General features: G+C 43.7%; 2 protein-coding genes and 1 pseudogene across 2 annotated transcripts in view; 1 reads left to right on the top strand and 2 right to left on the bottom strand.

Annotated features, from left to right (window-relative positions):
• RAB2B (RAB2B, member RAS oncogene family) overlaps nt 1–10095 on the bottom strand; it is a 20762-nt gene extending 10667 nt beyond the window's left edge. Inside the window, exons 1-4 of the mRNA XM_004609496.2 lie at nt 9859–10095; nt 9563–9634; nt 2785–2852; nt 7–89 (exon numbers count right to left, since the gene is read on the bottom strand). Coding sequence (XP_004609553.1) covers nt 7–89; nt 2785–2852; nt 9563–9634; nt 9859–9904 — 269 coding nt within the window. The 5' untranslated portion in view covers nt 9905–10095. The remainder of the gene's footprint in view (nt 1–6; nt 90–2784; nt 2853–9562; nt 9635–9858) is intronic.
• A 124-nt stretch (nt 10096–10219) lies between these two features.
• On the top strand, nt 10220–27953 carry TOX4 (TOX high mobility group box family member 4). The gene is made up of 9 exons (XM_004609493.2): nt 10220–10308; nt 10487–10555; nt 17955–18197; nt 18778–19041; nt 19926–20156; nt 22110–22190; nt 22888–23625; nt 25895–26058; nt 26753–27953. The coding sequence occupies exons 1-9, from the start codon at nt 10303–10305 to the stop codon at nt 26811–26813; spliced, it is 1857 nt and encodes a 618-aa protein (XP_004609550.2). The 5' UTR covers nt 10220–10302; the 3' UTR covers nt 26814–27953.
• Nucleotides 23826–23915, bottom strand: LOC129403737 (U2 spliceosomal RNA; annotated as a pseudogene).
• Nucleotides 27954–27969: the final 16 nt, after the last annotated feature.

The raw sequence follows: 27969 nt of genomic DNA, 5'->3' as shown, positions 1-27969 counted from the left end.
ACTCACCTGGTAATGTCATACACCAGCAGGGCTCCGGCCGCTCCCCTGTAGTAGGAACGGGTGATAGAACGGAAGGATTCTTGACCAGCCTTTCCCACCAGCATGGCAACAAAAAAAATCCCAACAAAACCAGGTTATTTCCACAGAACTGACTTGATCACATGCCACTCTACCACAATGCAATCAAAAACAAATATTCTATTAAGAGAAATAGGGAAGCAAATTTGACAACCCCGAGAGAAACCCAGATGGGGAAGCAATATTGTACAGTGGGACCATTCTTCAAATGAGACTGGCCGTCAAACTGCTGGATATTTAGCAATGGCAGCTCTAGTCACTGAATGCCAGAAGCATCTCATAATCAGTCTGACAATCAAAGGCAGTCCCATACATTTCCCAATACCCCTTTAAAGAGAACTATAAATAGGACTCAAAACAGACGGAGCTGCATTTTTTTTTTGTTTGTTTGTTTGGTTTCATTTTATTTTTGTGCCACACCCAGCAGTGCTGGGGGATGTGGGGGGCTATTCTTGGCATAGAATTCCAAGGGCTCTCTCCCAGCAGTGCTTCCACATTCAAAGCTTGTGTGCTAGCCCTTTGAGCTATCTCCCCCACCCCAAAAGTGTCTTTGAAACAATAGGAATGCTCTGGGCATTGAACCTTGCCTATTAGAAAAGCTTTTATGCTTGGTTTTGGTTTGGTTTTGGGCCCTACACAGTGGTGATTAGATGCTACTTCCAGCTCAGTGCTTAGGGGGCCACATACAGTACCAAGAATTAAACTAGGGTCTCCTACATGCACAGTATATACTACTGGCCATGGAGCTATCTCCCTGGCCCAAGCTCAATTTTTTTTTTTCTTTTTGGGTGCACAGGAGTTACTCCTGGCTCTGCACTCAGGAATTACTCCTGGTGGTGCTCAGGGGACCTGAGAATCTCAGGGGATTCTCAGGGGATGCTGGGAATTGAACCCGGGTCGGCCGTATGCAAGGCAAATACCCTACTCACTGTGCTATTGCTCCAGCCCAAGATCAAAAAAAATTTTTTTAAATTATTTACTCTTATAGGAGCTGGAGCAATAGCACAGCGGGTTCAATTCCCAGCATCCCATATGGTCCCTGAGCATCGCCAGGGGTGATTCCTGAGTGCAGAGCCAGGAGTAACCCCTGTGCATTGCCAGGTGTGACCCAAAAAGCAAAAAAAAAAAAAAAAAAAAAAAAAAAAGTGATTTACTTTTATAGTCCATGTGAAGGTTGGAAAGGAAGACTACTGGGTTTTTTTGTTGTTTTTGTTTGTTTGTTTATATATTTTGGGGTCACACCTGGCCATGCTCAGGGCTCTGCACTCAGGAATTACTCCTGGCAGTGCTTGGGGGACCACATGGGAAGCTGGGGGCCAGACTGCATGCAAGGCAAATGCCCTAAAAGCTGTACTATTGTTTTGGCCCCACCTATTTTGTTCATATTTTAAAGATGCAAAAAGCTACAATGCAGTCATGGGAAGATAAATTACTTTCATATAAAATAGTAAAAATAATGATATTAATAAAACCCAAACGGGGAAAAAGAGGCTCAAATGAGTAATTTCGGTGACTGGCTAAAAGCTATGTAGTATAAAGAATATATCATTGTTGTTTGTTTTGGGGGATGGGTGGGTGGGTATGGGGCACACCTGGTGGTGTTAAGAGGCCATCCTGTCAGTGCTTGGGGATTTGAAGTAAGTTCCCATTCACAGCCATATGCAAGGCAAGCACCTTAACTTCTAGACTATCTCTCTGGCCCTGAATCAATATTTTAAGACTCATATTAGCACTTCCCTATGCAAATACTTTGGGCCATTACATCATAATAATCTAGAACTAGGCCTGAAGTTGAAGAGTGTTTCGGTACATTAATTCCAATGTCACTCTGTCAACAACATTCCAAAAATATTGTGTATTATACAATTGATACTTGATAGAACATCAGAATCTAAATATTAAATTCTGAAGAACTTTATTGGTAATGGTAATAATATTCCAAGACATAAAACATACTTTTTCAGGGGCCCAAAAGATGACCCAGTAAGGACAAGGCCACAAGGACCAGGCTTTCAGCACACACCTGGGTGAGCCTGAGAGCTTCATGATTTCTGGGGTAAGGAAGGGCCCAGAATTGGCTCTGTGTCTTAGAATACACCCAGGGCAAGCATGAGGGCATCAGCTTAATCCCTAGTGCCATCAAAGGTGCTAAGGACATCCTGTCCTTTTCCCTCAGCAAAGGGAAAAACATTTTTGTAATAAGATCCTGAAATAGGAGAACAGAGAGATAGTACAGGAGGTAAGGTGTTTGCCTTGCATGCAGGTGACCTTGGTTCAATCCCCAACACTGCGTGGGGTACCCCAGACTGCCAGGAGTCACTCTTAAGCACATGCTAGATACAGTCTCTTATTTATTTGGGTGTGCCCCTCCCCCCATACACATAAAGCATAAACACTGAACCATTACTAATGTAAAGAAGAACAGACTGGGAGGGAGAAGAGATTTACATGTGCAAAGGAGGCATTCACTTTTTTACCCTATACCCTTACATTGCTTGCTTTCAATTTTACTCGTATTTGTAAGAAAAATAAAAAGGAATGGCAGAGTTTGTAACTCTAACAAGTGAGAATGAAAGCTTCCCTGTCTCCTCATTTTCACTTCCCTACACTATCTCCCCTACAGTCTCACCCACAGCCCCCATTGCATCATCCTTTACTAGTTTATTAGTATCATGATCAGACAGTACATTGTTTGGTCCTTCTCACCGTATCCCAGATTTGCAGTTTGATTTGCTTTCCATCAATGGTGACCATACGGGCCCCAAACTCCACGCCTGTCAGTGAAGACCAAGAGAAAGAATGTGATTTTCATAAACAACAGCCATGTTAAGTAAGAAGTTCTCACTTTTCCTCAAGGTGCTAATGATTCATCCTCTATACTCAAAGCCACAAACTAAGCCCATTACTCTGCCTACTATGCTCCAATTAATCTGTTTCCCGAAGTTTCATTTTCCTACTAGAAGTCAACTGTGTTCTAGAACATAATGAACTCAGAAATACAACCAAAAGGAAACTTTGGGGATAAAAGCAATTCAAAATTCAAATGAAAAAGTAAACAAAATTTTCATAATGTTAGCCAATACAAAAGAAAAAGTAGGTAATATGAGTAGATAATAGTAGTTTAAAACTAACATTTTATCAGAATCACTCGCTAGTGTAAGATTTTCAAACTTTTACACCTTTAGACCAGAAGTTGAAAATCACTGCTTTATATTAAACAATTATTTTTTTTTAATTTATTTTTTTTTAATTTATTTATTTTTAATTAGAGAATCACCGTGAGGGTACAGTTACAGATTTATAAACTTTTGTGCTTATACTTCCCTCATACAAAGTTTGGAACCCATCCCTTCACCAGTGCCCATTCTCCACCACCCGTGAACCCAGTGTCCCTCCCACCCTCCCCAATCCCATCTCCCCCCCACCCCACCCTGCCACTGTGGCAAGGCATTCCCTTCTGTTCTCTCTCTCTAATTAGCTGTTGTGGTTTGCAATAAAGGTGTTGAGTGGCCGCTGTGCTCAGTCTCTAGCCCTCATTCAGCCCGCAACTCCCTTCCCCCACATGGCCTTCGACTACAATGTAGTTGGTGATCGCTTCTCTGAGTTGACCTTTCCCCGGAACGTGAGGCCAGCCTCGAAGCCATGGACTCAACCTCCTGGTACTTATTTCTACAGTTCTTGGGTGTTAGTCTCCCACTCTGTTATTCTATATACCATAGATGAGTGCAATCTTTCTATGTCTGTCTCTCTCTTTCTGACTCATTTCACTCAGCATGAAACTTTTCATGCCCATCCACTTGACTACAAAATTCTTGACCTCCTTTTTTCTAACAGCTGCATAGTATTCCATTGTATAGATGTACCAAAGTTTCCTCAACCAGTCATCCGTTCTGGGGCATTCGGGTTTTTTCCAGATTCTGGCTATTGTAAACAGTGCTGCGATGAACATACATGTGCAGATGTTGTTTCGATTGTACTTTTTTGCCTCTCTGGGATATATTCCCAGCAGTGGTATTGCTGGGTCAAATGGGAATTCAATATCTAATTTTTTGAGAGTCGTCCATATTGTTTTCCAGAAGGGCTGAACCAGTCGGCATTCCCACCAGCAGTGAAGAAGGGTCCCTTTCTCCCCACATCTTCTCCAACAGCGGTTGCTTTTGTTCTTTTGGATGTGTGCTAGTCTCTGTGGTGTGAGGTGGTATCTCAAAGTTGTTTTGATCTGCATCTCTCTGATGATTAGTGATGCAGAGCACTTTTTCATGTGCCTTTTGGCCATTCGTATTTCTTCCTTGGTAAAGTTTCTGTTCATTTCTTCGCCCCATTTTTTGATGGGGTTGGATGTTTTCTTCTTGTAGAGTTCAACCAGTGCTTTATATACCATTGATATCAACCCCTTATCTGATGGGTATTGTGTAAATATCCTTTCCCATTCTGTGGATAGTCTTTGGATTCTGGTCACTGTATCTCTTGCGGTGCAGAAGCTTTTTAGTTTAATGTAGTCCCATTTGTTGATCTCTGTTTTTACTAGATTGCTTAGTTCCGTGTCACTAAACAATTATTTTTTGCAATTCGAGATTTCTTTGTTTGAGAAACAAGTCTACGTAAATAAGTTCTCAAGATCTCCAATTTTTCCCAGAGTTTATCAGAAGAGAGTCTCCCTGACAGGAGTAAGAAAATTAATAGTCTGAAAGTTTTGGTTTTCATTTTCTTTCAAGGTAATATCAGGACAAAACAAAACCAAAGGTAAAATTACATAAAAAAGATCTTACTATAGGCCAAACTGTCCCAATTTCATTTTTTTTTATTTTTGGTTTTTTGGGTCACACCCGGCGATGCACAGGGGTTACTCCTGTCTTTGCACTCAGGAATTACTCCTGGCAGTGCTCAGGGGACCATATGGGATGCTGGGAATTGAACCTGGGTCAGCCCGACCCGCTATTCTACGCTCCAGCCCCTGTCCCATTTTCTATATGTATATATTATTCACGAGTGAAGTGAAGTGAAGGAAGTGAAACAGAAAGAAGAATTCTGGGGCTGGAGCAATAGTACAGTGGGTAGGGCATTTGCCTTGGACGCGGCTGACCCAGGTTTGATCCCCCGCATCCCATATGGTCCCCTGAGTATGACCAGGAGTAATTCCTGAATGTAGAGCCAGGAGTAACCTTGAGCATCACTGGGTGTGACCCAAAAAGTAAAATAACAACTAAATAAGTAATTAAAATAAATTTTTTAATTAAAAATATTTCTAAAAAGAAGAATTCTGATTTCCAAGTAAGAACAAACACTAGTATAGTGGAAAAGGGGAGAGGCCACTTTGGAACTGAGAGAGATAGTCTGGTATATTCTACACACCTACAGAATATACCAGACCATCTCTCCATTTCAAAGTGTTAGAGTCAATAAGATTTGTTTTAAAAAGAAAAAATGTTTCTTACTCTTCTAGACTGCTTCATCAAGAATAGTGATCGGGTGGGCTAGAGCAGTGGGTAAGGCCTTGCACCTGGCCATCCGGGGTTTGATCCCTAGAATCTCAATATGGCTCCCCTGAGCACCTCAAGAGTAATTCCTGAGCACAATGTTAGAAGTAACCTTGAGTTACTAGATGAATCCTTCCCCCCCACCCCCCACCAAGAACAAAAAATCTAAAAAAGAATAGTGATCCAGGTTAAAGAGAGAGTAAAGCGGGTATGGTGCTCGCCTTGCATGAGGATAACTGGGGTTCGATCACCCGCACTCCATATGGTCCAAGCCCACCAGAAATGATTCCTGATGCAGAGCCAGGAGAAAGTCCTGAGCACTATCAGGTGTGGCCCCTCTCAAAAGCAAAAAAAAAAAAAAAAAAAAAAGTGATCAACTGGGAAGAAGAAAGGGCTAAAGAGCAGCTTTGCATGCAGGAGGCCTGACTTTGATCTCTACATCAAACAGAGCCAAAAACAAAAGAATAGTGAGAGGCCAGGGAGACAGTACAGTAGTTAGGGCACTTGCCTTGCACACAGTTGACCTGGGTTCAATCCCCCTGCAACCCTATGTGATCCCCAGGGCTTCCAGGAGTGATCCCTGAGCATAGAGCAAAGAGTAAGCCTTGAGCACCACCAGGTGTGGCAAAAAAAGGAAAGAATAATAATGGGGGGAGGGGAGCCCAGGTATCTCAATGAGGGGCAAGAGAGATAGTATAGTAGGTAAGGCACTTGCCTTGCATAGTGTTTACACTCGATCCCCAGTGTTCTATGTGGTTCCCTGAGCAACGACAGGAGTGACTCCTGAGTGCAGAGCCAGAAGTAACCCCTGAACATCACTGGGTGTGGCCCAAAAACAAAAACAAAACAAAACAAAACAAAAAAACAAAAAAGACAGGATAACTCAGCGAGTACCTGCCTCACAGGCAAAAGGCCAAGAGTTTATCCCATGTGCTGAGTGCCATCCAGTAAGTGCTGCCAGCACTGCCACCTGGGATCCCTGTCACCACAACAAAATAAGTCATCTCTAACACTGGGGCCAAGTATGCCACCCCAGTCATCCCAACAACATGAGGAAAAGGAAGAAGGGGATTACGATGGAAAGAATGATAACCAGAAGGCAAGGATATAGGTTAGTGGTAGAGCACATACTTTGTAAGTGAATTCTGGTTTGTATCCTTGGCACACAGGCACGTGTGTGCACGCGCGCGCGCACACACACACACACATATACACAAAGTGATTCTGAAAAAAGTAATTTTGCAAGATTCCATTCTAGTAGTAATGAAATTCCAAAGGAAATATTTTCTTTTTTTTTTTTTTTTTTTGGTTTTTGGTTTTTGGGTCACACCCGGCGATGCACAGGGGTCACTTCTGGCTCTTCACTCAGGAATTACTCTACTCCTGGCGGTGCTCAGGGGACCATATGTGGATGCTGGGATTAGAACCCGGGTCGGCCGCGGTGAAGGCTAACGCCCTAACCGCTGTGCTATCACTCCAGCCCCAGGAAATATTTTCTTAAACTGCCCCCTTTTAATCAACTTCCTCTATTTATGCAGTCAGACATATTTTATCCATATTTTCTACCTAAGTGTCTTGTTTATCTTGATACCAAGAACTGTTTCAGAAAGACACAGTCTATATTGAACTTTAATGATTACTCATTTCATTCCTCCATTTTAAAACTTAACATTTCCTCCAATTACATTTAAGCATTTCAAAACTTGGGACCTAATTAATTCTCTATAGCTTTATTTCTTGCTCTTCTCTACTCCCAACTCTCTGCTCCAGCCAAATTAAAGCACTTTCAGTTTTCCCATTCTTGAGTGAGGGGGAGGATCTCGATGACATCCAGCAGTGCATAAAGGACTCCTCAGGGCTAGGTGCTCAGGGGACAATATGCAGCATCTAGGATCGACCAGGGTTAGTTACATGGAAGAAAATGCCTTATGCCTTACTGACTATACTGTTTGTACTCTGTTTCTCAGTTTTCCTAAGACAGCCCAATATCTGCCAATCCTTTAAGACTTTGTATACATTCTATTTTTCCCTGACTGCTTTCCTCTCATCTCTACAAATCCTTTGTCTAACTAACTCCTATTTGTTCTCCAGTTTTCAGTCTGAATGCGATCTCCAGCAATGCATGAGACCCAAGGCACCAGCAGGAGCAACCACCAGGCACCACCAGTGTGGCTCCAAAACAACCAAACAAAAATATCCATTTACAATTTTTTTCTTTTGATGTTATTTTCACAAACTGGAGCGATAGCACAGTGGGTAGGACATTTGCCTTGCATGCAGCCAACACGGGTGCGATTTCTGGCAAGCTACTGAGAGTATCCCACCTGCACGGCAGAGCCTGGCAAACTCCCTATGGTGTATTCGATATGCCAAAAATAGTAACAACCAGGCATCACAATAGAGACGTTACCAGTGCCCGCTCAAGCAAATCGATGAACAAAGGGACAACAGTGCTCAAAATTTTTCTAACCTCACTACGCTCTGAGGCTTTGGGAATAGTAGAGGTTTTCAGAGTTCCATAAAATGAAATACTGGAAATGACAATAAGGTAAAAGTGGAAATAAAAGATTTTATTCAGAAACTATATTTGTATTAACAAGGAGATTAAACACTGAAAATATATCATATATGGAGTAGGTATATGTAGGTTGGGTTTGTCTTTTGTAGTACTAGAGATCAAACCTAGGACCTCTCAATTCAAGCCTGAGCTACATCACAGCTCTGTGTGTATTCCTTTTTAAAGTTTTCTTTTTTCATTTTTGCTATGTGCATTCGTGATTTGGGCTAAAGTATGGAGATTTTAAGGATGGGGCTGCTAAAGTCCCAGCAGGCCACACTTTATCACAAACGTGTGGTATGTTTATACTTTCCTGAATCATACCTGTTCTGGAACCTCACACTCATTAAAAGACAAAATTATCTGCACCAGGCTGTCCTTAATGGGGCAATTTGGAGGGGGTTGGGTTGAGTTTCATTCCCCACCCCAAGCAGAACCCCAGCAGGCGAAAACCACCAGAACTCAACGTCAGCCATGCTCAAGGCCACTCTCCACAGGCTCCATCAAGCCTCACTTATGAGGGAACCTATAGAAAAACCCAGGTATGCGGGACCCATGACTGAGATCTCCAAGCTCTCTCAGAATTGGGCCTCTGCCCCCAGCTCCCCAGTTTTCCAGTAGCTTGGCAGTCACACCCACAAACTGCCCCCGGTGCAATATAATCTCATTAATGGCCAAGATCCAGACACTATGAAATAAAGCTCCAGGAAGAAAGAACACAGAATATCCTGGAGCATGCGCTGCCACGAGACCTCTTATACTCTAGCCCACTGATGTACCAAAAGTAGCACACATTTGTTTGGGTTTAACATATATGTTTGTAATTCTTATACAAGGGCTTAAATGGCTCCAGAATGAAATACAACAACCTTCACACACTTCCCTCTTATGGTGGTGGGAAGGTGCTTGGTTGGTGGGATTGGTGTTTGAATATCATCTGTAATGAACTACTGTGAACAACTTTATAAAAATAAAATATATACAATCAAAAAAGGAGGCAAACTTATTTCTTTCATTCACCTTTAGGTTTTAAATCTGGAATCAATCTTCAATTTACTTCTTTGTTCCTCTCCATTATGGGGTGGGGGAAAGATTACGCTGAACAACTTACATGAGGTAAGCACTAATTTGCTGCAAAACCTAGTGAGTTTTTGAACAGTTATACTCCCGTGGGGTTTTCCATGAACGTCTAAATGGCTTTGGGGTAGGAAGATAACCCAGGAAAACTAATTTGTAACTCTAATCTGTAACTTCTAAAGCTACCTTCCAAAGACTGTACATTACACTGTAATCCAAGTATCAGCATTTCCTTGGTCATTCTTTATTTAACAGGGCATCACTTAAAAAAGCAGCGAAAAGTTTTTCCTGGGACACCGCAGGTCGCCAACTTTCCGCGTTAGCTCGCCAGGTTTTTGTCCTTTGCCAGTCTGGAACAGGTCAGTGCACTTACCTATTGTGAGGTCGTGGACAGGCTGAAACCGCTTGTCTGTAAACTGCAGGAGGAGACATGACTTGCCCACACCTGCGAAAAGAGGACCGGGACTGGGCTCGGGCACCGCTCAGCCAGCGCCTGGGGGACTAGGGACTCGGAGCCCGAGCCCCGCCCCCGGCCGCCCCGCAGGCCCCGCCCCCGGCCGCTCCTCTCCACCTCGCCCGGCCCCCGAGAGACAGAGCCCCGCCCCCAAGCCCCGACTCTGGAGCCTTGGGTCTCCGCCCTCGCCGTGAGGGCCGCCGGCCGCGGGTTACCTGTGTCCCCGATGATGATGTACTTGAAGAGATAAGCATAAGTCATGGTCCCGTTTCCTCTGGATTCCGGGTCCGCCCGACTTCACTTAACCTCCGGCCTCTCTAGCCGCTACACCTACCGATCTCCGGCCTTTCTAGCCCAGCTCACGTCTCTATTGTTCTCCCCAGAAATCCTCTCTGGATGGGAGCAACGGTAATACCCAGACTCCGCCTCCGGGGACGCCTCGGCCCCTTCTACCTGCCATTATACCGCCCAGCCTCAGAGGGCGCTAAGCAGCCGGAGTCGGCTCGGCCTTCCCGGGCCCCGATTCTCAACAGCCCAAACAGTTCCTTCCAATCAGCGGGAAGCGACGCGCGTCCCTGCGGAAGTGACGGCAGTTCCGAGTCGTGTGGGGGCGTTGGGTGCTATGAGGGGAGTGAGAAGGGGCTAGCCGTTGTGTGAAGATGGAGGTAGGCATCTGGGCGCCGAGCAGGCAGGCGACAGAACGCCAGCACACGGTTGAAGCCGAGGCGGGGCGGCTGCCGGGAGCGGGGAGTGCGGGACAGTGTCAGAATGCCGGGGTCGGAGTAGGTGTCCTCGAGGTAACTCCCTGCTGACTTTTCTCCCCGGCTGTCTCTTGCTTTGCAGTTTCCCGGAGGAAATGACAATTACCTGACGATCACCGGGCCCTCGCACCCTTTCCTGTCAGGGGCCGAGGTGAGCGCTGAGGCGGCGGGGCGGCCGGGAGGTGGCGAGGGGAGCGCCGTGGCCCGGGATCGGGGTTGGGGGGGGGGAAGACTCAGAGGAAAGTGGCAGCTGCTTCTAGAACCTTTGATTACCGGCGGGGCGCAGACGCCCGGGATCGGAGGTGGGAAGGGTAGATTCGGAGAAAAGTGGCAGCTGCTTCAAGGACCTCTTGATTACCCGGCAGGACCAGGAAGCTGCTGTGATCAGGAAAAAGAAAAAAAAAAAAAAAGCATGTCGGAAAGAGCAAGCCGACGTCGGAGGGGGTGAGGGTTGGAAGAGAAGGGAATATTTGTACTTTCTTTGGGGGCGCGGAGAGACCAATTTTGTGGGGCTCGCGACCCGGGCCGATGCTTCTGCTAATGAGGTCGGGAGAGGAGGAGAGGAGCGGTCTGAGCAGGGGGTCGCTGGCCCGGTGCTTATGCTCGGACCCAGCTCCCTCGGAGAGCCCTGGTCTCCTTTAAGAGTCCCGTTGAGTGTTTTCTTTCAAGTCACCACCTTGGCTTGTTGGTGACAAGGTGACAGCGGCCTGGAACCCTGAAGGGAGTGGTGGGACGCCGGTCCTGGACTGGGCACCTCACTTCTGGAGACCCCAGTCTTCCCAGCAGCACGTAATAATAGTTCCTTAGCTTGTTGTGGAGTAGAAGTAATAATTAGGGTGGGATCCCTCGGTATTCGGGTGTGGCATTGGGTTGAAATAGGGACAGGGACGCAGTGTAAAGATGTCACATGTCTTTAGGTAAAGCAAAAGAGAAGGAACAGAGAAAAATTAATTCCCGGATTTTGTTTGATTTGGGTTTAGAGGCCACACCCTGTGGTGCTCAGCAACTGACTGCTGGCTCTGCACGCAGGGATCACTTGGTGGTGTTCCAGGGGACCATATGGGGTGCTGGGGATTGAACCCAGCTCCAGCAACCCGATGTACTACATCTCTGGCCCTAATTCCCGGGTCTTTGACAACCTGTGAAGACGTCTGCATTCTGCTCACTCTTGAAGATTTTAATTTTTTTTTTTAATGGTGTGGGCCAGTTGTAACTTACTTTTAATGTGTTCCCCTTGGGTCCCCCTTTGTTGCTTTCATTTCTATAACTGGAGCACTCAGTTAATGGCACTAAGCAGAATTGTGGTTTAGGGGTTACTTACAGACAGCATTGTCAGGGGTCTCACTACCAGAGAGCCTCACACGTCATTAATTGTAGTGCTCACTGTGGGTCTCAAATGTCAGTTGTGTTGTTTGCAGTCAGGTGGTGTGTCAGGAGAACACACTTTTTTTTTTTTTTTTTTTTTTTTTTTTTTTTTTTACAGCTCTCAGACCAAGCTCACCCTAGTGGGTAGTACTGATCAAGATCAAACTCTGGGCGTGCTTTCCAGGAGGAGCTTTTGGCACTGAGCCAGCCTCAGGATCTTGTGTTACTCTCTTGGTTTTTTGTTTGTTTTGTTTGGGGGCCACACCCAGGGATCTCAGGGATTACTCAAGGAATTACTCCTGATGGTGCGCAGGGGACCATATGGGCTGTCAGGGATCAATTACTCCTGGTGGTACTCAGGGGGTCTATATGAAATGTCAGGGATCAAGCCGCAGGCAAGGCAAACACCCTCCCCACTGTACTGTCACTCTGGTTCCTTGTGTTATTTTCTTAAACAGGAAAAGGTATGAATTAAGTGAGCAGCAAATTTAGAACAATTTAGTTGAAAGCTAAAATCTGTCCAGCGGGCCGGAGCGATAGCATAGCGGGTAGGGCATTTGCCTTGCACTCGGTCGACTGGGTTCGATCCCTGGCATCCCATATGGTCCCCCAAGCACCGCCAGGTGTAATTCCTGACTGCAAAGCCAGGAGTAACCCCTGAGCATCACTGGATGTGACCCAAAAAGCAAAAAAAAAAAAAAAAAAAAGTCCAGCGCTTTCATTCTCATAGCCATTTTCTTCTGAGTCATATCTCCATGAACTTTATGAAAAGTGGGAGGCCCCCCAGGTGATGCTTAGGAGACCCATGACTGAGGGTCTCCCAGTTATTCTTAGCCAACATGGTTGATGGTTTAATGCAAAGGTCCTGCAGTGCACAGGAGTCTCCAAGGGTGCACCCTGGTAATGCTCCAGGAACTGTTGGCTGGGGATCCAGCCAGGTCAGCTGTATGCAAGGCATTCACTTTAACCCCTATACTATTTTTCTGGCTCCTAATTTTACATATCTATGTGTGCATTATATATTAGGTACATGATGTACACATATATACATGTGTGTATACATTATGTATGTAGCACTGTCACTGTAGCACTGTCACTGTAGCACTGTCGTACCATTGTTCATTGATTTGCTTCAGTGGGCACCAGTAACGTCTCCATTGTGAGACATTGTTACTGTGTTTGGCATATCGAATACGCCACGGGGAGCTTGTTAGGCTCTGCCGTGCAGGCCGGATACTCTTGGTAGCTTGCTGGGCTCTCCAAGAGGGATGGAGGAATCAACCTGGGTCAGCCATGTGCAAGGCAAACGCCCTACCCGCTGTGCTATCGCTCCAGTCCATGTATGTATGTATGTGTGTGTGTCCCCTGAGCATCATATATACGCATATATGAGAAGAAATATACATAAATATGTATTTTTGGGCCTATATATAGCCGTGCTTAGGTCTTATTCTTCACTCTGTACTTGGGAATCACTCCTAGCACAGTGCTCAGAACACTATATATGGTACCAGAAATCAAACCTGGGTTGGCAGTGTGCAGACCAAGGATCTTACCCACAGTACTAACTCTCCAGCCCTAATCTAATACTCTTTTAATGGGGGCCACAATTGGCCATGCTCAGGGAACCATATTGTATGCTGGGGATCGAACCAGGCAAGCGGCCTACATGCTATACTGTCTCTCCAGCACCCTAATTTAATATTTAAAGAAATGTAGGGACCAGTAATGTTGCTCAGCAGTAGAGCATATGCCTTGCCTGTGTGAGGCCATGGTTCTTTAAAGTTTTTTGTTTTTTGGGGGTGGGCCACACCTGGTAATATTTAGGTTATTCTTGGCTCTGCATTATAGAATTACTCCTGTCCCTGCTCAAGGGACCATATTGTTCCTGCCCTTTAGGCTCAACTTTTAAAAGTTCCATTTGGCCTAAGGCTCTTTCACTGTTTACAGTTCATTATAAGCTTACCTTACTTTCATGTGTGTGTGGTTTTTGTTTAATCTTTCTGTGAGCCACTCCTAATATAATTTAGCATAATATTTTATTTAGAATAAAATATTTTTGTTTGTTGTGGGGCCACACATTGCATTACAAAAGGTATTCATGGGGTTCTAGGGATGAAACCGAGTGCCTTCACATGCAAGGCATGTATGTGCTCTCTTTTTTTTTTTGCTTTTTAGGTCACACTCAGTGACACACAGGGGTCAGTCCTGGCTCCGCACTCAGGAATTAACCCTGGCGATGCTCAGGGGACCATATGGAATGCTGGGAATCGAAACAGCCCTACCCGCTGTGCTATCACTCCAGCCCCTGTATGTGCTCTCTTGAGCCACAATCTTGACCTTTGAATTTTGTTCAGAGAAAAATAATATCCACTAATATTTTTTAAGAATAGAAAAGCTGGGAAAAAATAGAAAAATTGGACCAGAAAGATAGCCCAACAGCCTGAAGCTCATGCTTTGTGTGTAGTAGATCCAGGTTTGAGTACCAGAACTGACAGGAACAATACTAGAATAATAAGCTCAGAGTAGTCCCTGAGCATCACAGGGTGTGCCCCAAAAATCAGAAGGGAAAGAAAAAAGAACTGAAGAAAGGTAGTACATCCAGTAGGGCACTGCCTTTCACGTTCTTTGATCTTGTGGGCATTGTATGGTTCTCCAAGCACCGCCAGGAATAATGAAGAAACTGGGTGAGAAGGTTGCTGTACCTTACCTTATTTCCATTTTCTTTTTTTTTTTTTTTTTTTTTTTTTTTTTTTTTTTTTTTTTTGCTTTTTGGGTCACACCCGGCGATGCACAGGGGTCACTCCTGGCTCATGCACTCAGGAATCACCCCTGGCGGTGCTCAGGGGACCATATGGGATGCTGGGATTTGAACCCGGGTCGGCCGCGTGCAAGGCAAACGCCCTACCCGCTGTGCTATCACTCCAGCCCCCCTTATTTCCATTTTCTTCTTTGTCCAAACCACTTATTTTTACTCTGATATGTGCTATAGTTTTAGTTTTGTTTTATATTTAATTTTAAGATTTAGTTAATTCAGTAAACTAAATTAAGCTTCAGTAAACTCAAATAGATATTCATTATTGGATTTATTCATAATCTCACAAATCATTTGTGGAAATAAATGAGATTTAGAGCAAATTGCTGCATTAATTATAGCATAGAGATTTATCCTTCTATATTCCTGATCATTGCCAATCTTTTATTATTTTTATGTAAAGGAGTAATCGGATACCTACCTCCCTAAATAAATTAGCATATAAGTAACATGAAAGCCTGAACTAGAAAGCTGGTTCTACATTCCTTGAGTGGTGCAAAGTAAGAATGCCTTGTTACTGCAGTGCAATGAAATCTCTACATGCCTGGGTGTTTAGTATGGTCGGCTAGAGCACTCCAGATGGCTTATGAGGGGAAGTACTTTGTAGAACACTGTTCTCCTGTTATAACTATTAATTTTCATTCTTTTTTAGTTCTCAGTAATCAATAGTGTTATATTCATGCCTGGACAGAGATAGACATCTTTTTGCTCTGCCAAAATAATCTGCATCTATTTTTGAAAAATTGAAAACTACTGTGATATTAATATTAAGCTAGTATCATGCTTTCCCTTATCCCTATTCCTGTCCCTGTAACGTGAAGGTTTGGTATTAGGATTGTGATGCTAAGGGTGGAGTCAGGATTGGCCCCTTGCAAGATAAGTACCTTACCCTCTGTACTCTCTCTTAGGCTCAAGAATATATTATTCTTGGTTGTTGGACTCCAAGGAATGTATTAGGTCTCTAAACAGTTGCTCCAAGTCAGTATGCAAAGAAATCTAATTTTGTTTTGGGTTTGGAGCTATAGCACAGCACAGGTAGGGCGTTTGCCTTGCACGCGGCCAACCCGGGTTCAATTCCCAGCATCCCATATGGTCCCCTGAGTACTGCCAGGAGTGATTCCTGAGTGCATGAGCCAGGAGTAACCCCTGTGCATCGCCAGGTGTGACCCAAAAAGAAAAAAAAATCTAGTTTTGTTTTGTTTTTTTCTTTTTGGGTCACACCCGGCCATACACAGGGGTTACTCCTGGCTCATGCACTCAGAAATTACTCCTGGCAGTGCTTGGGGGACCATAATCATATGGAATGTTGGAAATTGAACCCGGGTCAGCCGTGTGCAAAGCAAACACCCTACCTGCTGTGCTATTATTCCAGCCCAAAAATTAGTTTTTTTGCATAATGAGCAAGATTAGGAATGTAATGTATTTGGGAACTGTTAGAGAACCAGTTTGCCTTTTGGGTGCGTTCTCTCTCTCTCTCTCTCTCTCTCTTCCCCCCCAATCTCCCTCTCCTCTCCCCCTCCCCCTCATGTCTCTCTCTCTCCTCTCCTCTCTGCCACACTCACTGGACTGGTAATGCTCAGGGGTTACTCCTGTCTTTGCACTTAGGAATTATTCCTAGTGGTGCAAGGCGGACCTTATGGGATGCCTATAATTGAACCTGGGTCAGCCACTTGCAAGGCAGACTTCCTACCCCCGCTCTTCTCCCGTCCTGGATGGATCTTTTTTGAAGGTTTTTTCCCCCCCTATTAATTACCCTTATCTTGACACTTTGCGGGGTTGTTTGATGATGCAGTGCGAGTGGGAATCTTGTCTATCATTGATGTAATGACTTTTTAAATGAAGAGGAGATAGGAAAGTCCAAGTGCATATATTTTAGACAAGGATAAGGTTCTCATGCATTATCTAGGAATCTGCTTCAAAGGAATGTATAATAATACACAAAGTATAAGTTATCTGGTTGTCAGTGAATTTCTGTGGCCTAACAAAACAGTATAGGTATAGTTACTATAATGTAACTGATATCAGGATATTAACGAGATTTTATTCATAAATTAATAGGCTAGAAGAGCTATGTTGATTCATCAGAATTATACTTGTTTAGGCTAAGATGGTAAAGACAGAAAAGAAAATAGGGGGCTGGAGCAGTAGTACAGCAAGTAGGGCACTTGCATGCAGCCAACCTGAGTTTGATCCTTGACACCACATATGGCCTCCTGAGTCTCCCTTGGAGTGATCTTTGTGTAAACTAGGAGTAAGCCTTGATCACCACTGGGTATGTCCCAAAAACAAAATGAGAAAAGATAAAATGAAAACTGTGAAGCTTGACAGCCTTCTATGTACCATATGGCAAAGGGTGTGAGGAAGAGAGTAAGCTTTTGTTTTCATTGTTCTTTTAATTTTGGGGCTACACCTGGCAGTACAGGCTTCCTACTGGCTCTGTGCTCAGGGATCACTCCTGGCAGTGCTCAAGGAACCATATGAGTTGCTGGGCATTGAGCCAATGCAGCCACATGCAAGACAAGTCTTACCCCTATACCATCTCTTTGATCCCAAGAGGTTTTTTGTTTTTGTTTTTTTTTAATTTTTTAAAAATTTATTTACTTTTATTTGGGAGGGGTCACACCTGGCAATGCTCAGGTGTTACTCCTGGCTTTATACTCAGGAATTATTCCAGGTGATGCTCAAGGGATCATATGGGATGCTGGGGATCAAACCCGGCTCAGCCATGTGCAAGACAAATATCCTACCCACTGTACTATTGCTTCGGCCCCAGAAGTTTGTTTTTGTTTTGTTTTTTGTATTAAATGTTGTATTATTTTCTTTTTATAAAGTTGTTCACAATAGTTCATTCAAACACCAATCCCACCACCATGCACCTTCCCACCACCGTAAGAGGGAAGTGTGAAGATTGTTGTATTTCATCCTGGAGCCATTTAAGCCCTTGTATAAGAGATTACAAACATATATATTAACCCAAACAGATGTGTGCTATTTTTGGTACATCGATGGGCTAGAGTATGAGGTCACCAGGATATTCTGTGTCGCTCTTTTGGGAGCTGTATTTCGCAGTCTCTAGATCTTGGCCATTGATGAGATTATATGGTGCCCGGGGTAGTTTGTGGGTGTGACTGCCAAGCTACTGGAAAAGTGGGGAGCTTGGAGGAGACCCAGTCCCGTTCTGACCGAGCTTGGAGATCTCTGTCATGGGTTCCGCATATCTGAGTTTTTCTGCAGGCTCCCCTGTAGGTGAGGCTTGTCTGAGCCTATGGACAAGGCCTTGAGCATGGTTGTGCAGTTGGGTTCTGCCAGAACTGTGTAACTGTGTTACTCCTCTTCTACACTAATTCTCTTTCCCTTTTCCCTTCTACAGACATTCCATACGCCAAGCTTAGGTGATGAAGAATTTGAAATCCCACCTATCTCCTTGGATTCTGATCCCTCGCTGGCTGTCTCAGATGTCGTTGGCCACTTTGATGACCTGGCCGACCCATCCTCCTCTCAGGATGGCAGCTTTTCAGCCCAGTATGGGGTCCAGACATTGGACATGCCAGTGGGCATGACTCATGGCTTGATGGAGCAGAGCGGAGGTCTCCTGAGCGGGGGCTTGACCATGGTAAGGGCCAAGGCATTATCAGAGTTACCCAAGCAAATGGGTATGGTGATAAGGGTGACAAAGATGATTCTCTACTTACTAGTATACTAGAGCATTGCTTGTTTCTCATTTCTTGTGACTAAAGGCACTTCGACACACTTAAATGAGCAGTGTTAAAACTGAAATAAAAATGGTTTATTGTGATTGGGGAGATTTATTGTGATTTTTTTCCCTCTTCAACAATGGCCTTCACATCCTAGGATTCAAATGGAAGAGTGACACATAAAGAGACGTAATGAAAGACAACCAAATTAAGTATAGGTTGTAAATCCACACATTGCAGCACATGTCAATAACAAATCTCCACACATACGATGCCAAATATCCCTTAATATTGACCTTATTTATTGAGTACTTGTGTAATTTAAGTTTAAAAGCCATTATTTGGGGAGGGTGAGGAAAATTGTCTTTACTCTGATCTTGCTGTTTAGAGTACTGTCTGGATAAGCAGGGGATTTATAATCTGTCCTGGAATTGGGGAAATGGTATTTTTATATTTAGTTTGTTTTTTTTTTTAATTCATCCTTCTGTATCTCTTCAGGACTTGGACCATTCTATAGGAACTCAATATAGTGCCAACCCACCAGTTACAATTGATGTACCAATGACAGATATGACATCTGGCTTGATGGGGCATAGCCAGTTGACCACCATTGATCAGTCAGAACTGAGTTCTCAGCTTGGTTTGAGCTTAGGGGGTGGCACCATCCTGCCACCTGCACAATCACCTGAGGATCGTCTTTCAACCACTCCTTCACCTACGAGTTCACTTCATGAGGATGGTGTTGAGGAGTTCCAACGGAGGGTGAGGCATTCACTGCCAAAATCAAATCTGCTATTATATTCTAGAATAAAACTTTTGGCATAGACTTAATGTCTTTATACCTGCTCTTCCATCTCTCATACATTTTGGGTATGGGCTCTTACCTGTCAATTTAATTTTCTAATGCTCCTTCTAAATTTCTATTTTTTGGGAGGTGGGGTGGGGGCGGTGCAGCGCTGGGCCATATGTGGTGGGGCTAAGGGGCTGCTCTGGCTCTCTGCCAGAAAGTTGCTCCTGGTGGTTCTATATATGTGGTAGAAACTTAACCTGGCCCACCTGCATGCAAAATAGTTGTTCAGCCCATGGCACCATCTCTTCAGCCTCCAAGTCCTTATTATGGGATTTGTTTAGGGCCAGACCTGGTAGTATTCAGGGGCAACTCCTGGCTTTGTGTTTGGGGGTCACCTAATGGTACTCGAGGGACCATGTGGTATAAGGGACAGAACTTGGGCCTCCTGCATAAAAGCATGTGCAAAGCCCATTGAACTATCTTTCTACCCATCTTTCCCCCCATCCCCATCTTTTTTTTTCTGCTTTTTGGGTTACACCTGGCAAAGCACAGGGGTTACTTCTGGCTCTGCACTCAGGAATCACCCCTGGCGGTGCTCAGAGGACCATATGGGATGCTGGGAATCGAACCCAGTCAGCCTCGTGCAAGACAAACGCCCTACCCACTGTACTATTGCTCCAGCCCCAATCTCCATCTATTCTTACTGGTTCTCACATACTTGACTCTCTTAATCCTATTGATTTTATCATTTCTGAAAATTCCATCCATGTAGCTATCTTCCCTCATGTATTTCCTTAGGGTTTTCTCTAGTGGTCTTTTCTTATTTCTCTTTGTAATATTCTTTTCTCTCCTACAGCAACTTCCCAGCCAGAAGACAGTTGTGGTGGAAGCAGGGAAAAAGCAAAAGGCCCCAAAGAAGAGGAAAAAGAAAGATCCTAATGAACCTCAGAAACCAGTTTCAGCATATGCTTTATTCTTTCGTGATACTCAGGCTGCAATCAAGGGACAGAATCCCAATGCCACTTTTGGGGAAGTTTCAAAAATTGTGGCCTCCATGTGGGACAGTCTAGGAGAAGAACAAAAACAGGTGAGCAAATGATAAACTAGTAGATAGTGATTGCTTCAGAAGGGTTTTTTGTTTGGTTAGATTTTGAGCCTCACCTGGTAGTGCTCAGTGTTTACTCTAGCGCGAAGCTAAGGGATCATTTCTGGTGGGCTCCGGGAACCATATGGGTACTGGGATCAAACCTGGGTTGCCCGTGAGCAAGGCAAATGCCCTACCTATTGAACTATCTGGCCCTCTATTCAGAAATTTTTTAAGAAAGGGAATTAAAAACTGGGATGTTTTCTCCTAACTTTCTTACATATTACTAATATTAGTTCTGTGTTAATGGCATTAACAGGTCATCTTTTATCTTAGGAGGTACAGCAATAGACTAAGTCCAGAATATCCATCTTTAAAAAAAAAAAAAAGAAAAAAATCAAGGACCAGAACAATGGTATAACTGGTAGGGCATTTACCTTGCACACAGCTGACCCAGGTTCAATCCCCAGCATCATCTGTGGTCCCCAATTATCACCAGAAGTGTTTCCTGATGCAGAGCCAAGAGTAACCCAAGCATTTCTGGGTGTGGCCCCAAAACAAAACAAACAAAAATATCAGGCTGATGAGATTTCTTAAGGAGCCCCTGGCATATCAAGAAATTAAATATACAAAATATAACTTTTAAAAAATTTATATTTTGGGTCTGTACGTGTGTGTGTGTGTGTGTGTGTGTGTGTGTGTGTTTGTGTTTGTATAATACAGCAGGGTAGGGCACTGCCTAGCATGTGGCCAATCCTTGTTCCATCCTCAGCATCACATATGGTTCCCTGAGCACCATCACGAATGATTCCTGAGCTCAGAACCAGGAATAACCCTTAGCATCTCCAGGTGACCCAAAAGTCAAAAAAAAAATTTTTTTTTAAGTTTTTGCTTATTAGGACACACCCAACCGTGTTCAGGCTTACTTCTGGCTCTGCATTCAGGGATCACAATGGGAGGGATTGGGGCACCATATGTGGTGCTGGGAACTGAATGCAAGGCCAGTGCTCTAGCTGCATACTATTGCTACGAGCCCAATTTATTATTTTTGGGTGGAGGGTCACTCCTGGCTGGTCTCACTCAGGTCTCCTGTTTGCAAAGCATGGTCTCCAACCCACTGAGCTCTCCACCCCCCAGATGTCTTTTGTCTTGGGGCGACACCCAGTGGTGCTCAGGACTGATCCCTGGTGGTGCTCAGGAGACCATATGTGGTGTTGGGGACTTGAACCAGAGCCAGCCACATGTCAGGAAAATGCCTAATTTCCTGTTCTAAGCCTAGTTTTCCTCCCCACATGTAAAATGAAGTTATGCTGTGGTTGACTCTTAAGATCTACCATGTTTGGGTTTAGCATTTAAGTTTTTTTCATTTGCTTATGTGTACATTTGTAATGTACACTGGTTTGTTTTTGGTTTTTTAGAAGGTATGACTAGATATGAAATGGTAGTTGGGGTCTGAGCGATAGCACAGCAGGTAAGACACCTGCTGTGCACATGGCTAACCATGTTCGATCCCCAATAGTTCATATAGTTTTCTAAATCCCACTAGGAGCCCTGCAGCTCCTCTGAGTGTGACCAAAAACGTAAATAAATAAATAAATAAATAAATAAATAAATAAATAGTGTTGACTGGCAGGTGCACAGTGAGCTTAAAAATCTGTCATGGAGGCTGGAGCGATAGCATAGCTGATAGGGTGTTTGCCTTGCATGTGGCTGTCCGGGTTCGATTCCCAGCATCCCCTATGGTATACTCTGAGCACGGCCAGGAGTAATTCCTGAGTGCATGAGCCAGGAGTAACCCCTGTGCATCGCCAGGTGTGACCCCCCCAAAAAACAAACAAACAAAAAATCTATCATGGAGGCTATTTAGATTATTAACTTTCAGAAGTGTATTATTCATAAAAGGGAATTGTCATTCATTGATGAACAATATTTTTAAAGAGTCTCTTTTTCATGCAGGTGTATAAGAGGAAAACTGAAGCTGCCAAGAAGGAGTATTTGAAGGCTCTGGCAGCTTATAAAGACAATCAAGAGTGTCAGGTAAGATTTGGAGAGGTGGATATTTAAACCATTAAGATGGTCTAAGGACCAGGAATGTAGCTCAGTAGCTAGAGCATTTCTGGATTCATTCACTGGCATTGCAAAACAAAAACCAAAACTTTTCAGAGGGACCAGGGTATTATGATTCCGGTGGTACCCTGCTATACCATCTCTACTCCCCCAGCACTTTTGGATATTGTCCCACAGCAAAAAAAAAAAAAAAAATTCTAAGATATTTCTAGCTGGCTATTAACAGTGATAAGTAAGTATCTACCCAAAACCTATGGGATCTATTAATCCTTAGTTGTATTAAAAGTTTAAAACTTGGGCCGGAGCGATAGCACAGCGGGTAGGGCGTTTGCCTTGCACGCGGCCGACCTGGGTTCTATCCCCGGCATCCCATATGGTCCCCCAAGCACTGCCAGGAGCAATTCCTGAGTGCAAAGCCAGGAGTAACCCCTGAGCATCGCTGGGTGTGACCCAAAAAGCAAAAAAAAAAAAAAAAAAAAAGTTTAAAACTATTTTCTATCATAGACTTTACTACGTAGAACTTATTACTTACCTTAGCCAGAATAGCATATACTATTGTTCCTTTTTCTTTTCCAATCTATGATGTATATTTTCTTATGAGGTATTTGTTCTGAGTGAGAGAGCAAATCTCCCAGTAAGATGGTTTTGTTTTGTTTTTGATCTATAGGCGACTGTGGAGACTGTGGAATTGGATCCAGCACCACCATCACAGACTCCTTCTCCACCTCCAATGGCTACTGTTGACCCAGCATCTCCAGCACCGGCCTCAACAGAGCCCCCTGCCTTGTCACCCTCCATTGTTGTCAACTCCACACTTTCATCCTACGTGGCAAACCAAGCTTCTGGGCCTGGCAGTCAGCCCAATATCACCAAGTTGATTATTACCAAACAGATGTTGCCTTCTTCTATTACTATGTCTCAAGGAGGGATGGTGACCGTTATCCCAGCCACAGTGGTAACCTCCCGGGGCCTGCAACTAGGCCAAACCAGTACAGCCACAATCCAGCCCAGTCAGCAAGCTCAGATTGTCACTCGGTCAGTGTTGCAAGCAGCAGCAGCAGCTGCCGCTTCTATGCAACTGCCTCCACCCCGACTACAACCCCCTCCATTGCAACAGATGCCTCAACCCCCAGCTCAGCCACAAGTAACCATCCTGCAACAGCCTCCCCCGCTGCAGGCCATGCAGCAGCCTCCACCTCAGAAAGCTCGAAAAAATTTACAGCAACAGCCACCTCCTCTGCAGATCAAGTTTGTGCCTCCACCCACTTTAAAAATGCAGACTACCTTAGTCCCTCCAGCTGTGGAAAGCAGTCCTGAGCGGCCTATGAACAACAGCCCTGAGGTCCATACAGTGGAGGAAACTTCTGAGACAATCTGTGAGATGATCACAGATGTAGTTCCTGAGGTGAGTCTGTTTTCCATCTTTACTCCAGTAGGATGAACATTTGGAGTTGATCCAATAAAATTGGGGATTGGAACTAGCATTTAATCCCAGACAACCTGGACTATGAAACATCCTGTAGAGGGCAGTTTCCTGCATCTGTGACTTGTCATACCCAACACACTTTGGTGTGTTTGGCAAGAAGCATTGAAAAGCCCCCCTTCTTAGACTCTAGTTGACAAGTCAAAAATACATTATACTCTGGAGCTAGAGCGATACTATACTTGATCTTAGCCAAAAGGCCAAGAAGCGATGGGGCTAGGGTGATAGTACAGCAGGTAAAGTGCTTGTCTTTCACATGGCCAGCCCAGGTTTGATCCCTGGCACTCCATATCGCCTCCCAAGCCTGTCAGGAATGACCCCTGAGCATGAGCCTGGAGTAAGCCATGAGTACCACTGTATGGCAGTCCCAACGACCCCCCCCCCCAAAAAAAAAAATCTAATGTACTTTGACTGGAAAGGATATTGCTTTAGCAACTTTTTAGAGGTACCTATCTAAGGGTACTAAGCTTAAGAAATGTCTTTGTATTTCTCCTGGATCTTAATTGCTTGATTCATGTTTCAAGGAAATATGCAGATAGGATTCATAGAGTGAGTGCTTACAGAAAAAAACATAAGCAGAGATGCCAGTTATCCTAGGTTTAACTTGTACATTATCAGTAATTTTATTGTTTCATTACACTTCAGGTAATAGGGTTACAATAGTGTTCAGATTTATGGTATTGATGTACAGTTACAGTACTCCACCAGCAAAATGCCCATAACCCTCCATCATTCCCCCCACACACCTGTCCCTGTCACCTCCAGTCTGACCTTCCTTCCCACCCACCTATCATTATTTGTTGACTGATAGTTATAGTTTTGGTGCATGCTGTTACCTCCCTGAGCACCATCCATGTGTTTCAGACTTTCCACCTATATTTCCATATTACATCCCGAACAAGTTAGCATTTTAGATGAGTCAGTGTTTAAAACTAGGTTCACAACTAATGAGACACAGAGACGGCCATTTAAACTAAGAGAAAAACCTAGTCAGGAAACTGATAATCGAAGCTCTTTCCTTTTTTCTACAGGTAACATTTTCTTTCTCAAGTTTTCCAGATCTTAGGTAGAGGTGACCAAACTTTTATTTACATTTAAGTGTAGAATAATACAGATTTGATCCCGGCATCCCATATGGTCACCCAAGCACCACCAGGAATGATCCCTGAGCTCTGAGCCAGGAGTAAGCCCTGTGCACCACTGGTGTGGCCCAAAAACAAAAAAAACCAAAAACTTCTTGTAAAAGAAATTAAAAGCTTGCTCTTCAAGCCCATATTCTCCCTTGAAAACATTATCTTGCTTATATCCACTCTGAAAAAGCCTGTTTCTCTCTTGAACACATTTCCCTTCTTTTTCTCTTTTCAAGAAGGGTTACTCCTGGCTCTGTACTCAGGAATCACTCCTGGCAGTGCTCCAGGGACTAAATGGGATGTCAGGGATTGAAACCCTGGTTGCCCACATGCAAGGCAAATGCCTTACCACTGTACTACCACTGCAGCCCTTCTCACACCTTTCTAAGCAAGTTTTGTTCAATAAAAACTACCTTGTTTCACACACAAAAAAAATTAAGAGCACTGTGTGCCAGGGGCTGGAGAAAAAGTACAAAAGGTAGGGCATTCGCCTTACATGCAGTCAACCCAGATTCAGCCCCCAGCACTCCAGCTTTGCCAGGAGTGATCCATAATTGCAGCCAGGAGTAAGTACTGAGCACTGCCAGGTGTGCTCCCCCTCCCTCCCCAGTAAAAGAAAAAGAGCTCTGGGCCAGAGAAATAGCTCAGCTCATGCTCTGAACATAGTTCAGAGCATGAACTGAGCTATCTCCAGCACCATATGGTACCCTGAGTACCACTGGCTGTGCCCCCCCAAAAAAACAAAGCTATAAAGTTTATATAGATAGGCGAGGGTCAAGAGAGATGGCTCAGAGGGCTGGAGCACATTTTACATGCAAGAGATCCCTGGATACCACCAGGAGTATTACTACCAGATATAGCAAAATAAATAAATAAAAACAAAGTGAAAGATACAGAAAGAATACAAAGTACTCATTTCTTTTATAAATTTACCCTCCCCTCATAGTTAAGGGCTTGTAACACTTGTTGCTCATTTGAATCCCGAGTTAATTTGATCAGATAGCTAGGTTAGCTATGTAGATATCAGTTTAATTCATCTTTGATGCTGTCTACTCTCATAGGTTGAGTCTCCCTCTCAAATGGATGTTGAATTGGTGAGTGGGTCTCCTGTGATACTCTCACCCCAACCTCGATGTGTGAGGTCTGGTTGCGAGAACCCGCCTGTTGTGAGTAAAGACTGGGACAACGAGTACTGCAGCAACGAGTGTGTGGTGAAGCACTGCAGGTAAGCCTTTAGTCCCCTTTCTTATAATTCTGGTATTGCTTAATTGTGCTAGAAATCCTGAGAGTTAGGATAACTTGCTATCTATGTGTCTAATTATAGAGGCAACTTTAAAAAGTTGGGGTGGGGTGGGGGACTGAGATAGTGATGGAGGGAAGCAGACACTGTGGTGGAGGATGTGGGGTTGGAACACTGTTTGCATGTAACATTAACACAGTATTATAAGTCAGTGACTATAATGGAAAAAAAACAACAAATATTCCCCCTCTAGTCAAGAGAGCTGATACAGGAAGTAATTACATGTGGCTGATCCAGGTTCCATCCCTAACCCCAGCACAAATGAGAAAATGTAACATATACCCAAAACAAATGAGAAAATGTAACATATTGTTAGTGACAGTATTAATATTAGACAGTTTTTAGTATACAAATCAGTTTTCTTAGGGAATTAGAATTTGGGGAGGAATGGTGATAAGTAATCTCAGGAGGGGAAAATTTGAGATTCTGTTCTCCCTAAATTTTCCTGAGATTTACTTATCTATGAAACAAGGCAATGATATTTCTCCTTTCAAATCCTCCCCAGTAAATGGACTGCACCTGACTTTACTCTCCATTGGAGCATCTTACTTTACAGCATCTCAGGAAATGATACGGGAATAATTCTAATTCTATGTTTCTGTGTCTCTTTCTCTTTTAGGGATGTTTTCTTGGCCTGGGTAGCCTCTAGAAATTCAAACACAGTAGTGTTTGTAAAATAGTCTTTCGTGTTCTCAAAGCCAGCAAGACGTATCTACCAGGAACATGTTCAAGAGTCTGTTTTCAAATCACAAGCTGGATTTCTGGTAGTGACTGATCTCAACCCATGGAGGTCCTTTATGCTTCTCCCTTTTCATCTTTCAACTGGACGCAGATTATGGAGCAGGGCCATTTGAGTTTGCTATAATTTGGAATTATTTTCAAGTACAAGCAGAAATACCAGTGACTAAACAGAAGAAAGGGTGAAGGGAATATGGACAAGCAGGACATAGGGATTTAGTAGGAGTGGTGGTAGTAGAAGGGGTTGGGGGGGTTGAAGAAATTTGTTGGTATAATTGACATAGAACTTGCCTAAAAAATTATTAAAATAATGGGAGAATATTCAACTTTGAGCCTAGAAGGAAATACTATTCTGTGCATCTATTTTAAAGGGGATAAAAGGTTGCATTAAAAGGTTACCTTTTAAAACAGGGAACGGTTTATTGCCATTATATCTGTATGTTGCTTTAAGAACAGTACACTTGTTTTCCAAACACTGGACTGTAGGGAAAACATTACCTTGGCGTTGCTTATTTATTTTGTTTTTTACATAGTATTTCTGTAGCAGCATTCCTCCCGATCTGCATTATTAGTCTGATTGCAAAACACAATCCACATCCTTAAAGAGATTTCACCAAAGCCTAAAGTTGTGTTTGTTCAGTTGTGTTTGATAAAATCTTTTAAAAGGCCAAAGATGTTTTCACTTGCATATAAATTAAGTCTTTGCATAGCCTAGGCACTTACTAATAACAAGTTGTACTTTTTTTCTTAATTAGTAACAGACTAACAAAGCCACATAGTTGTAATAAACATAATCTAGGGCATGACAGTCTCAGATGATACCTTAAAGGAAACCAAAAATTGTATCTTGAGAAATTGTTCCTTTTTGACAACCATTTTCACATGGTAATAACTGCTAACTACTTTGATCCTATGCTATAGAATCAACATTTTAATTATTTTCATGCATTCATTGTTTGAATCCTCACAACAGCCCAATGAGGTAGGTAGTATTTCCAGTTTACATAGAATCATACTGAGATGAATCAGAAGATCACACAGTTCAGTGGCAGAGCCAAACTTTGACCTTGAAGTCCCAACTACAATATAAATTTTTAT

The sequence above is a fragment of the Sorex araneus genome, chromosome 3, assembly GCF_027595985.1.
Source record: "Sorex araneus isolate mSorAra2 chromosome 3, mSorAra2.pri, whole genome shotgun sequence".
Lineage (NCBI taxonomy): Eukaryota > Metazoa > Chordata > Mammalia > Eulipotyphla > Soricidae > Sorex > Sorex araneus.
The sequence above is the reverse complement of the archived record's forward strand: the minus strand, read 5'-3'. Positions and strand labels throughout refer to the sequence as shown.

Excerpts from the sequence above, each read along its gene's own strand:
- TOX4 (XM_004609493.2), top strand. Across the intron at positions 22,191-22,887 it reads AAGACAATCAAGAGTGTCAG|GCGACTGTGGAGACTGTGGA; the intron begins GTAAGATTTGGA and ends TTTGATCTATAG. Across the intron at positions 26,059-26,752 it reads TGTGTGGTGAAGCACTGCAG|GGATGTTTTCTTGGCCTGGG; the intron begins GTAAGCCTTTAG and ends TTTCTCTTTTAG.